This window comes from Micropterus dolomieu, linkage group LG05 (genome assembly GCF_021292245.1).
Source record: "Micropterus dolomieu isolate WLL.071019.BEF.003 ecotype Adirondacks linkage group LG05, ASM2129224v1, whole genome shotgun sequence".
Classification (NCBI taxonomy): domain Eukaryota; kingdom Metazoa; phylum Chordata; class Actinopteri; order Centrarchiformes; family Centrarchidae; genus Micropterus; species Micropterus dolomieu.
Window position 1 is genome coordinate 11,314,093 of NC_060154.1, and position 13,730 is coordinate 11,327,822.

Genomic DNA, 13,730 nt, shown 5'->3' on the forward strand with positions numbered 1-13,730 from the left:
ATCATTCTTCTTCCTCCAAACACGGTTAGTGGAATTATGACCAAAAAGTTCTATTTTGGTCTCATCTGACCACATGACTTTCTCCCATGACTCCTCTGAATCATCCAAATGGTCATTGGCAAACTTTAGACGGGCCTTGACATGTGCTGGTTTAAGCAGGGGAACCTTCAAACCATGACGTCTTAGTGTATTACCAACGGTAACCTTGGAAACGGTGGTCCCAGCTCTTTTCAGGTCATTGACCAGCTCCTCCCGTGTAGTTCTGGGCTGATTTCTCACCTTTCTTAGGATCATTGAGACCCCACGAGGTGAGATCTTGCACGGAGCCCCAGTCCGAGGGAGATTGACAGTCATGTTTAGCTTCTTCCATTTTCTAATGATTGCTCCAACAGTGGACCTTTTTTCACCAAGCTGCTTGGCAATTTCCCCGTGGCCCTTTCCAGCCTTGTGGAGGTGTACAATTTTGTCTCTAGTGTCTTTGGACAGCTCTTTGGTCTTGGCCATGTTAGTAGTTGGATTCTTACTGATTGTATGGGGTGGACAGGTGTCTTTATGCAGCTAACGACCTCAAACAGGTGCATCTAATTTAGGATAATAAATGGAGTGGAGTTGGACATTTTGAAGGCAGACTAACAGGTCTTTGAGAGTCAGAATTCTAGCTGATAGACAGGTGTTCAAATACTTATTTGCAGCTGTATCATACAAATAAATAGTTAAAAAATCATACATTGTGATTTCTCAATTATTTTTTTTTAGATTATGTCTCTCACAGTGGACATGCACCTACGATGACAATTTCAGACCCCTCCATGATTTCTAAGTGGGAGAACTTGAAAAATAGCAGGGAGTTCAAATACTTATTTTCCTCACTGTAAATTCATTGTTGGTCTTGGTCTTTTTTATGGCATTTGTTAACAATAACAAAAATACAGAGTCTCACCTGACTTTCCCTTTAAGGGTTTAGTAGCCAGATGACCCTGAAGTTAGTTTGCTACTGTACTGGCTTGTGGTTTGCCACAGCAGTTGTCACCATTTCTATCTCGAGACCACTGAAAATGAAGTGACACCTACTTACTTAAGACCCTTGCAGAATAGTGACTATTTCCCTCCAAACGTTTTTGCTTGCTAATCATTGCAAGGAGCCCACATGCTGGAAGGATTCATCATCATTGTTTTACAAAAAGTATTTATTACACTTTCTCAAAATATATTTATTTAGATTATATATTAGTTATTTTGCATACCTTTTCTTAAACCAAAGAAAAGACCAGCTGGTTTACATTCAGTGGCACGTCACACTCACATCTTTTCTGGGAGATAACTGACAGCAGCGTACTCTGTATCATTTGGATTTATTTCCAAAACTGCCGAAGGTCTTTTGGGAAAGTCCAGGACGCTGTAGACCACTGAGGGTGCAGGCACATTGTTGGACACCTCAACTATTTCCTGCAAAGATGATGAGAGTCAAACTTAAGAATGACATTGACATTTACATCTTTGAAGATGGCCTAAAAGACAAGTGTGTTCTTACTTGTACTGTGTGATTAGAGGTTTGCTGTGGTGGTGGTTGGTCTTTGTCTGTATAAGAAGCAAAACAAGTGAAATACTGAGTCAGTCAGGCAAATAATCAAAGTATTCATTGCTATACATGTGGTACCAGTCATCACCATCTTTGTTTTGTGAAAATGTTATCGTAGTAGAACAAGCAGGTGGCTTTAACAGTTAAACATTTTAGCAAATACATTTCTCCCTTCTTCCACTCTTTATGCTAGGCTAAGCTAACCGTGTCCGACTTCAAGTCCATACTTAACGCATAGACAAGAGAGCTTATTGATATTCTTATCTAACTCTTGGCAAAAATACTTAAACCAGTAAGCATATTAACAGATTAATCAGCATCAACAGCCATAGCGGTACACACGCTGAACAAAGGACAGCAAATGTTTCTGTGAAGATGTTCAAGTTTATCAAATAAATTACTAAAACAAATAGGAGAGTATAATCGACAATAATATTGTTAAACCTAAAGATAAACCTATTAACTATGTTTAAGTCTGACTTTTACTGTTAGCTCTAACCTGCACCACTGTTACAAGCTTTGATGGAAACACAAGTATTATCCTTTATAATCTGGCAGTACAAATAAGCTAGACAGGGTTCAGAAGAGAACAGTTTATCTCCACCATCCACCAGCTATCAGAGCAGTGCTGTCTGTGGACAACAGTTAGACCAGATTAGTGTGATGTGATAAAGGAGCGCATAGTCAGCAATAGCCTGCATTTGTATACACGTACGGGAAATCATCAACTGTGGTTTCTGAGGTCACGGGGGATGTCAAATGTATTGCGACAATGTTCCTACTCAAAGTAGGCTGAAGGGGGTTGTCTCTGAAGTGAAAGCGCATTCGTAATAGTAAAAAAATATGCAAGCACTTTTTTCTACCCATCCCTTTGTGATAGTAGGCACATATATTGAAGGATGCCTTTTCATAAACTGTGAATCATCGCGTGTATCAAAAGGATGTGAAACTGCAAACTGGTTTGCATTTTGAGCATCTAACCACACAATTGCAGATTTTTTTCCACAGAATAACAATAATTCTTCTCAGCTTTACTTTGTTTGCTTGAAAAATTTAGAAAATACTACTCACCATAGCCCTAAAAATATAATTTAGCACTGGGCTGGATGTGGGGTTAAATGATAGGTTTCCTGGTGTATCAGTTCAAACATTAACATTGTATTTTAGATAATAATAATTTATTTGACATTTTTTGTATAGACAGAGTATAGCATGGAAATAAGTGTGCATTCCTATTTTAGCTACACTGAAAGCAACTTAGGGTCAGTGTACGTCTATATCAGATACAAGATAATATCCCTTAAAGTCCTGAATTATCAGTTTTGGCAGTTTTGGCCGTAAATTTCCTTACCTTGTGTTCTCACAAGACACCATATCAACCAGGGAAATATTGCAGCCAGCAGAACGACAGGTGAAACCACAAACACAGTGATGATGTGAGAGAAACTGGGCCTTTCACTGTTTTCAGGTGTTGTGTTGTTATTCAGCTCTGGAGGAACTGTAGGAGTTAAAGGGAAATTATGAACCATCAGAGTGGTGCCATGGCAATAACTGTTCAAATTATACTGAATTACTGTATATCCCCAGTGGAAATTTCTCTATTGTTTGACTATATTTTTCCTATACAATTATACTTATAAAGTATAATCACATATTCTTTTTTTTAATTAAATACAAAGTAGACAGTAAAGTTAAGACACAAACACAATCACTTTTCTGACTGACCACCTTGACAGCAGGCAGATGAGCCTTTAACCCGCACCAATACATTGTGGAGTGCCTAATAGCATCTCTGATGTGAGCCAAAGAGAAGGTGTAGCATGTCATTATTCTATATTTTTCTTATTGTCAGCCATTTTCATGAAAAGACAAAAACATTGTGTTAATCTAATGGATGTATTGCCATGAAATTTCATACAGCTATTCATCCTTAAAGGATGAATCCCACTAACTTTGGTGACTTCAGAAACCATGCGAAGGACGGCTTTATAGCAATGTTTTAATTTGTTGCATTAGCAAAAAACAGACAGCCTGATAATGTTGTCTCTAATCAGTTTCTCAGTAGAAACTTTCCTGGGGTTCAGGAAGTAGAACAGGTTGCCCACTGATCACAGGGTTGGTTCCAGTCACGCTGTCCACATGTTGTATGTTCCTGCAATGCAGTTCCATTGCCATCAGTGTGTGTGTGTGTGTGTGTGTGAATGGGTGAATGAGAAGCAAGGTAAACTTCTTTGTCCTGCTAAGGTAGAATAGCACTATAAGTGCAGTCCATTTATATCATAATATATATCACTATTGCAATATTATATGATGTATGTCAAGATACAGGTTTACATCTGTAGTGCACATGTTCATCATAATGAAGCAACATGACACCCAGTACAACAGTGTTGCTTACAATATGTTTTAATAGTTTTTGGATAACAATGAAGGTCTAAGAACCAAAGAAATAATTACACTATATCAGCATTTGTTATACAGGCATACTTGTTATCAGTTCATTGATGGTTGTGGTCTTTTTGTTCGATTTGTTGACAGTAAGAAAAACATAGAATATTGCCAGCCTTATCCTTTCAAAGATATTGAGCATGTTCTGGTAATCCCTAGGACTGGTAAATATTTACTTTGGAAATTAGACAAACAAGGGATTGTTGTGAAGGGTCTCCTCTCTCTGTTTACGCAGGAAGTGAAGGTGGTGTGGTGGGTGATGGTTAACTCGATGAACCACAGTAAATGAGTACATGCTGTTCATCTAAATCAGTCTTCTCATGCTGCACACTGCACAGACTGATAAGTTTTCTGTTTTAATATTGATCTATATTGGTGTAATTTAAAAGTGAGACCTGCAATCTAGAGTCTGTCCTCACCCGTGCTGCTTCTGTTCTCCTCTCTGACGATCAGCTGCACCTTGTCACTTTCTTCAGCATATCCTTCTTTAAACAAACTGGCCCAATAATATCCACTGTCATTTAGGTTGAGATTTGTAATGTGGTAAAATACAGTAGTATTTTTGCTGTAAACATCAAAAACTCCTGTCCTGTCGCCCTGTCGATACTCAGCAATCTTTTTGCTATCTATATAAACTGCAAAATGACTGTTATTTGAGATGCTGACATTAAATGGGAATTGAAGGGTGATGTTGTTACTGAGGAGCCCAGTGACCTCAGCTCGGCTAGGGCCTGTATGGAGACAAAACAAGAGAGGTGGATGCGTAAGAGGATGCAATGATAACTATATAAGCTAAACCACAGTAATTGCACTCTGGCTGTGTAATTACTCCTCTCTGACTTTGTATTTCTGCCCAGGTAACAGTAACTGCACTCTGGTTTGTCCATCTGTTGTCTCTACAACCCCTAATTGCACTGAGATAGCCACTACTAGCTTTAGCTAAAGCTAAAACTAAAGTAGGGTTCCAAGCTGTTAACTGCAGTTGAAAGAATATACATTTTCATGAACAACATAATTTTGTAATGTTACATATCTAGAAGGAGGAAGAAGGTAAATGCAATCATAATGGAGATTAGAAGCCTAGCAAAACTCCTGCCAAAGCTAACGTTACTAACATTAACCGTCTCAGCTCTTTAGTAGAATTTATGTGATTTGGTGTGATTAAACTACCTTTAAATCACATTTAAAATGTATTGAATTTAATAATAATATTGATTAGAATAAACATGTATAATTGTATTTCAGAAAATATTAGCCCAGATGTACAGACCATGACTGTATAAAACGTGGACGTAGAATCTGTGATGTCACCCATTGGTTTCTGAAGAGAGTGAAGCTCAATGTGGGTGGCTCTGGCCCTTAATTATGCATAACATTAAGCTTTAATATTACTTAAAAAGGTGAGTTGACAATTCACTCCCCATGCAGTTGTCATGAACGGGGAAATTAACTATAAAGACCAACACCATTTTTCGCTGAACTGCTATTTTATCACTTCCGTGTTGGCTTTACTTTTCTGCCCTGGGAGTTTCTGCTTAGTACAGACACATACTTGAAGTTTATTTTCTTAAACAAACTAGTTAAAATGGACAGTTGACAGAATGCATTTTGTTGGTTGATTTAGAAAAAGGGGACTGAGGATACAGGACCCTTATGTAAAGAGAACCCACAAAGATACTAAAATGAATAGATGTGGATGCAGTGAGAGGTCCATAGAGAATTCCTATGTACAGGGTCCAGAATTTTGTGCTACGCCCCTGGATATCAGTATGTGGTCTTAAACTGTTTTATTTGTTATATAAAATAAATTCTTGACTCTGAAAACATTTAGGATATCTCCTGTATATCCTAACTGTTGATTAAGCTGTGCTGAAGTGCCACTCACATTAACCATGTATCCCATCTGTCATTATTGTATATATGTTATGAACCAGAACTGGTTTCACTTTAAAATGAAGGAATAAAGGACATAATTTAAACTCTTATGGACTTATGTATTTCCTGATTTCACATTCAAGATCTCAGTGAGCTTTAAAGGAAACATTTTATAAAAATTCCACAAGATTAAACAAGTTGCCTCAAGGCCACACTGTTATTATCTTAAACACAAGCATCGCGTTTTAATGAGGAAGATGTCATGCAACAATTTGTTACACTTAACATTTAATGAGCACTGTGTTCCTATTCAAAATCACCTCAGAAGCACAGTAACTGTGTGGAACTCCTAAACACCATTCAATACAGGTACTAATTGCAGTTGGGAAACTGAGGTATCATTAGCGCTCATAACAACATATGTCATCGTGACATAATGTAATTCTAACAGAATAAAGCAGAAATAAATAATACATAAGTTAAATGAAGCAGTTTAAAAAATATACCTGTAGCAGTTGAAAACCCACAAAACTGAGATTTCGGATTGTAAAACATGAACGACCACAAGAAGATAGCTTACCATTGAATACCATGTGAGCTGCGATGATCACAACTAACCCAAGAGGCTTTGTGACGATGTTGTCAACCATGATAGAAGAACTGTGCTGCTTGCAGGGCTGGCGAGGTTTGGCTCTTTAGTCTTTGATCTGATTTTTATTTTTATGAGCTGCCTTTGTGTGTTGAATCCTATGGTTTGATATTTACTCTAAAGCAGCAGTTTGTGTGCCTGAGAGGAGGAAACTGTAGACAGGAACTTGTACGAACACTGAATTATCTACTTACAGCATCACTGGCGCCTCCTGTAACGGAAGACTTCAAAGAGGTTCGTGGACATGTGGTTCAGACTGTGAGGAACTCAGCTGAAGAGGCTGTCACTCACATGATGTGTGTAAGTTCAGGAAGAGCAAATAGTTTTCTTCATATTTTAAGGGACATTTTGTATTTTATACATAGAAAACAGTCTCAAAACTCACTGTACATTGGAATTGGATTAACGTTTTGCTGACAATAAACCCTTGTAACGAGTCTTTGGCAAGAAATGGTTTGCCCACAAGTTAGTGAGTTTAATGTGTTCTCTACCAATCAACTGCTGTTGTGCTTATACCCTGTTTCACATCGTAAAAAATCCCCATTTTTTTCCACCTAAACTTAGATATGTAAATAGTTTTGGTCTTGTCTGCAGAGTTTTTGAGATATCAGTCAGTTGGGGTGACAGCCCAGCTTAAAAAAGCTTGATAAAGTGCCCTCCAGGGTGCCCTTTCAGTGCCTTTTCAGTGTCCAACTCTGTGGGATGCTTATTTACCAAGACCATACAGTGCTAAAGTTCTAAAAACTTTTACCAGTGGTTCCAGCACAATCAATCAATGTTTTTGTTATACTGTTAATAGCCTGCCAAACACGCTCACTCACACATGCATAAGCAACACTTTAACCACATCACAGTCAAGTTGGGGGCTTTGAAGTCACAATTTGATGACTTTGTGCAGAGGAAGACCCCGTGGCTTAAACCACTAAAGCTGAAGATGACTCAGCTGTCAGGGTCACAAACCTGTAGGTGATGTAATCCACCTTCTTCTGTCAGTCACAGACATGTTTGAGGGCTGGTGTGTTTTTTAAATGTAGCTTTGCTAAAAAAGAAATTAAGTGATAAATAACTTTTTTTTAGAAATCATGCCCCCCTGAGCTCACAAAATGTTAACCTATGCTCAGGGGCGTAGGAAAGCTTGATTTATACTCCTGCGTTGGGGTCTACTTGCGTAGCTACACTGTAGGCTATGCATGTAGCCAGGCATTTATACTTGTGTGTCCATGTGTTCGTTAATCTGTAATTACACCCCCAAACACTAGTCGGCACTAGCGCTACAGAGTCCACTGTGTCGACTTTTGCCAGCCGAGCAGGCTAACTTCCGGTTTAGCCCTCCGCTAACGTGAATGGGGGTAAAATAGTAAATGTGCGGCTGGTGTAGCCTTTTGTTATCAATGTTATCAACTGAGTGGATCACATTCTGATAATGAAACGAGTCACTTCGCTTGGGTTGTGACGGTCAAATATATTGATCCACTGTGTTACAGTCGCTGTTTTGACCGCTAGTAAAAGTTACTTCAAAGCACGGGCACTTCCTGTCGGCTCGGACACATTGCGAGGCTTCCCTGCCGACCAATCACAGAGCTTACGGTCCGCGTCGACTTGACGTGTGGTTACATTTTTGAGGAGGTGCACGTCAGGCTACGCTGTCGATTTGACGCAGAAGTATAAATTGCATTTGAGGGGGCAAAGGGGACTGCAGTGCCCTCAGGTGAGGAGGGTACTTGAATTAATAGCCATGGATGTGGGGAGGGGCCCATAAAGAAGACCTAAGAACAGGATAAAGAATTTTGTCCTAAGCCCTGCTTTTAAAACGTGACATGTCCAAACTTTTGCGGACAGAATGAATTAGGAGTTAGGAGTGTTCAGACATTTTCTGTGGCAAAAATATACAGGTAGGAAATTACAGGCTAATAAACTGTAGTGAAGTTAACTAAACCATTAGCCTACCTTGCTGCAGTCACACTCTCTGTTATTGCCTTCTCCAAAAGCAGCCCTTACATGAGGTTGGTGGTGATGGATCACATCAGGGCATACAGTCTATATATATATATATATATATATATATATATATATATATATACACAGTGTGTATATACAGTATATACAGTATCTCACAAACGTGAGTACACCCCTCACATTTTTGTAAATATCTGATTATATCTTTTCATGTGACAACACTGAAGAAATGACAGCTGTCCCCTCAAAATAACACATCACACAGCCATTAAAGTCTAAACCGCTGGCAACAAAAGTAAGTACACCCCTAAGTGAAAATGTCGAATTTGGGCCCAATTAGCCATTGTCACTCCCCAGTGTCATGTGACTCGTTAGTCTTACAAGGTCTCAGGTGTGAATGGGGAGCAGGTGAGTTAAATTTGGTGTTATCGCTCTCACACTCCCTCATACTGGTCACTGGAAGTTCAACATGGCACCTCATGGCAAAGAGCTCTCTGAGGATCTTAAAAAAAAAATGGTTGCTCTACATAAAGATGGTCTAGGCTATAAAAAGATTACCAAGACCCTGAAACTGAGCTGCAGCACGGTGGCCAAGACCATACAGCGGTTCAACAGGACAGGTTCCACTGAGAACAGGCCTCGCCATGGTCAACCAAAGAAGTTGAGTGCACGTGCTCAGCGTCATATCCAGAGGTTGTCTTTGGGAAATAGATGTATGAGTGCTGCCAGCATTGCTGCAGAGGTTGAAGGGGTGGGGGGTCAGCCTGTTAATGCTCAGAGCATACGCCGCACACTGCATCAAATTGATCTGCATGGCTGTCGTCCCAGAAGGAAGCCTCTTCTAAAGATGATGCACAAAAAATCCCAGAAACACTTTGCTGAAGACAAGCAGACTAAGGACATGGATTACTGGAACTATGTCCTGTGGTCTGATGAGACCAAGATAGACTTAATTGGTTCAAATGGTGTCAAGCGTGTGTGGTGGCAACCAGGTGAGGAGTACAAAGACAAAGTGTTTCTTGCCTACAGTCAAGCATCGTGGTGGGAGTGTCATGGTCAGGAGCTGCATGAGTGCTGCTGGCACTGGGGAGCTACAGTTACACCATGAATTCCAACATGTACTCTGACATACTGAAGCAGAGCACGATCCCCTCCCTTTGGAGACTGGCCCTAATATGATAACAACCCGAAACACACCTCCAAGATGACCACTGCCTTGCTAAAGAAGCTGAGGGTAAAGGTGATGGACTGGCCAAGCATGTCTCCAGACCTAAACCCTATTGAGCATGTGTGTGGCATCCTCAAACGGAAGTTGGAGGAGCGCAAGGTCTCTAACACCCACCAGCTCTGTGATGTCATCATGGAGGAGTGGAAGAGGACTACAGTGGCAACCTGAAAAGTTCTGGTGAACTCCATGCCCAAGAGGGTTAAGGCAGTGTAGGAAAATAACGGTGGCATCAGCTAAAGTAAAAGCCAGTTCTCCATAAAATAACTAAGCCTACAACTGGCAGTCAATGCTTCTAGGGACGGGTATTGAAAATTAGCAATGGCTATAAATGCTGTGATGCATTGCATTGGAAAACTGTTGCAAGGGCTAGTGAGTTCCATTTAAATCCCTGAATGTCCCTTGCCCAATTTCTACTACTGAAAGTCATTTGTGGTGGGTGTAGCAACTACCAAATTTAAAATTAACTATTTCCTTACCTGCCTGACTACCCACCCCAAAAAAACATAAACTGGGCAGTAAGCTACAGTACATTATGTAAGTTGCTTGTGTAGGTTTGTTTATCTGTAGACTTTAAACCCCCATGGAGGATCGCCTAAATAGCCTAAATAACATTTCCGTCTGCCAAATCCATACAAAGACAAGGCAAAATCCATGTTTCATAATATGTCACCTTTAAAAGTGTACCCTTTATCACTACTCTCTACATTAAAATGTATATATTTAAGACTTGTCTTCAAATTAGGCCAAACATTCTATGGTGCAGCTGCAGTGTGCTGTACCAGTCTAATGAAATGAAAAAGCAGCATTGTTCTCACTCTTGCTCTTCATAAGCAACTCTCTCAGTGGTGCATCAGCTAAAGTAAAATCCATTTTTCCTTAAAAGAACCAGTGCTTAATGGAAAGAGCTTCTTATTACTTCTTGTTCTTACCAGTTTATAATACGTTCCTGCATCTGTCAACATGTGTCCATTAGGGCCAAATGTCCAATCAGAGTGCTCGTGAGCAAAGAGCAGTCTCATTCTGCTCACTTCATATTTCATTTGGAATGTACATTTCTGACAAGACGTACTGTAGATTTAGATGCAGATGTGATTATTCCACTGTCACTATTGTATTTCTACGCCATCTTGTGGACTGAATAGTTGATCCAAACAACTTGTAAAACTCTAGACACACCTCCCTTTTTTCACTCTCACACACATAGACTCCTACAAAAACATACAAACACACATGCTCACACTTATTGCCACCCACTTCCCGTGTGATGTTATTTCCTCATTTCCTGCATCACTGCTTATTGAAATAACTTCCTTTGTACATATCTTACATCATGTTATGTGCCATTGTCACTGTTTCTGTTATTCAGCAACAAGAACACAATATTTTTGTGATATTCCTTCAGTTTCATTACTCTTACTCTTGTTGCTACTCAGTTTACAATAATTGCTCAAATTATTTAGCTTGTCATTTTCATATTATCTTTTCCTCATTAAATAGGTTGTCTGTGCAAGTCCTTTTCTTCAGCTGTTAATCTTACCATTGTATTGTGATGCAGCATCCATTTGCGTCTATTATTTATTAACTTTCAAATAAATAAAACCATGGAACACACATATATTTGCAGCAAATACACAATAGACTAGGTTTCAGTGGTTTTGTTATGCAGTCAGTAAAGAAATAAATCAAGGCCTCAGATTATGTGCTTCCAGTGCCTCATCTGAAGCCTGGAGCCATTATTATGTCATATGGGGACGCATCTTCAGTTCACTGTGTGTGTGTGTGTGTGTGTGTGTGTGTGTGTGTATCTGGCTTTGCTGAGACATTTACCCATGTGGAGGCCCTGCTTTTCAAACTGGAAGCATCAGCTGTATGGCAGGAAAGGAGGACATGGGCAGATAAAGCTGCATGTGGATACTACCAGGCAGTGTAAACAACATGCTCTCAGGGGGCAGGTGACAGGGTAGGGAAGAAGATGAACAAAAAGAAAAATGGACAGATTTTTGGATGGCAGGGTTTGCCTGTTTTGTATGCATTTTGTTATTGTAAACTATTTGCATAATCTTTGCGTAATCTGCTCTGGTTAGCATTAATCAGCTTATGTGTCAATGGGTTATTAGTCATGTCCTCAATGTGAATTATAGTTATATGGCCTCCTCTTTTCCTTTCCTCCCATGCAGGAACACTTACCTCACCTCACGTTTCTCAGGTTTTGGTGAACAGTGATTCCTTCCTGAATCCTCTCGCTTGTTATTTAATCCTTCAGTATCTGTGGGTGAGATTTTGGATGTCTGTGAGCCTCAATCTGCCAGCTACAGTTACCCAGAAGGCCGTATTTTGAGTTTCTGTGAAAACATGTTTTAAAGAGGAACTCTACACTAATTTTATTTGTGTGTGCTGTACACATAACATAGATTCTTGTAGGCACGTGATTTAATTTACTGTGTTCGGTACTGTTTCTATTATAGTGTAATTTACTCTGTATTTTTACATGGGTGGTTCAGCAGAAAAGACAAAACAAAACAAAACATGATGTAACGTTGAAAACAGTCCAGATCACTGGAGGTGGCTTAAAGCATATTGAACCCCAAAGCTGACTTGGCTGCCATTTGCTGAGGGACATTTGTTGAAACAGGGTTTAGCTAAGCTTCATCTCACAGAGCAGAGATAGGAGGAATCACACAGACTGATGGGAAGGGAAGAGCAGGAAAGCCCTTATCGCCATGGTAACTGAGAAACTGACTCTCCTATGAAATGCTGCTCTAACAAAACAATATCCAAGCAATCGGAAATGGGAAGCCCCCACCACCACCACCAAGACTATACACCATCCACCACTCACTACCTACCACCCAACACACACACACACACACACACACACACACACACACACACATTTCCTTGTACTTCTATAATTGTGAGGACCCTCATTGACATAATGTGTTCACTGGACCCTTACCATAACCATCACAAATAAAATGCCGACCTTACCCTAACCAAAACCTAATTTTACCCTAACCCTTAAAACCAAGTCTTAACCTTCAAACAGCCCTTGTTGTGAGGAAGTTGGGAGGACCAGCAAAAATGTGCTCACTCTCCAAAAATGTCCTCGCTCTGTTGGCTAAAATCTTGTGTCCTGTAGGATTACAAGTGCAAACACACACCAGACACACACACAACAGACTTTTTTCCTGCTCATTAGGTTTAACAGGTGGGTTCAGACACAAAGCCAAAGCTGTCCCACAATTTAAATTTTTCTCTTTGTTCTCTTGCAACATTGTGATGCCATATTATTTTGTCTGTATAGATTAGACTAGACTAGACTATTGACCATTCTCTCAGTACATCAACTGAAGCCTTCCAGTGTGTGACTGGATCTTTGGTCTTTCTTTTGATTTCTAGAGGCAGTTTATATTATTATAGATTCCCATAACAAACAGCATGGTCAATCCAACAAGTACGTCAAATATGCTGGATCATGTCAATCATGCTGGAGGAGAACAACCCTGAATCGCTCTCTCTCCCCCTCTCTCTCTCTCTCCCTCTCCCTCTCTCTCTCTCTCTTTCTCTCTCATATGATCATTTTCTAGCAAACAGGCAAACCATCACCAGCTCCCTAGCAACTAGGAAGACACTGGTGTAATCTCCATCTCATGTTACCGTTGGAGATGCAGGCATTCAACAGAAAAACATGAAAACATGTACACACACAGCCACACACAAATTGGATGCTGACAAATTGACTTTCAAGTATGCAATTATTGGATATCAGCACACACTCACACACCCACCTGCACTATATGTGGGCTACAAAAGAATTGACTTTGAAGCAAGCACTTGCAAACACATACATCTCAACCAACACACTCTGACACACTCTCACATAAACACACTCCTACACATACTTTGGAAATCTACTCTCAAGCATGCTGTAAAAAAACACCTGATGTTGTCTCGTGCGCGCATAGACCAGAGGAGTACCTAATAAACTACAGATG

General features: G+C 39.9%; 1 protein-coding gene across 1 annotated transcript; it reads right to left on the reverse strand.

Moving 5' to 3' along the window:
• Positions 1 to 1,253: 1,253 nt before the first annotated feature.
• Positions 1,254 to 6,594, reverse strand: LOC123971007. Its single transcript, XM_046049502.1, has 5 exons — positions 6,483 to 6,594; positions 4,447 to 4,758; positions 2,931 to 3,077; positions 1,532 to 1,578; positions 1,254 to 1,446 (listed from the first exon to the last, which is right to left on the reverse strand). The coding sequence occupies exons 1-5, from the start codon at positions 6,550 to 6,552 to the stop codon at positions 1,300 to 1,302; spliced, it is 723 nt and encodes a 240-aa protein (XP_045905458.1). The 5' UTR covers positions 6,553 to 6,594; the 3' UTR covers positions 1,254 to 1,299.
• Positions 6,595 to 13,730: the final 7,136 nt, after the last annotated feature.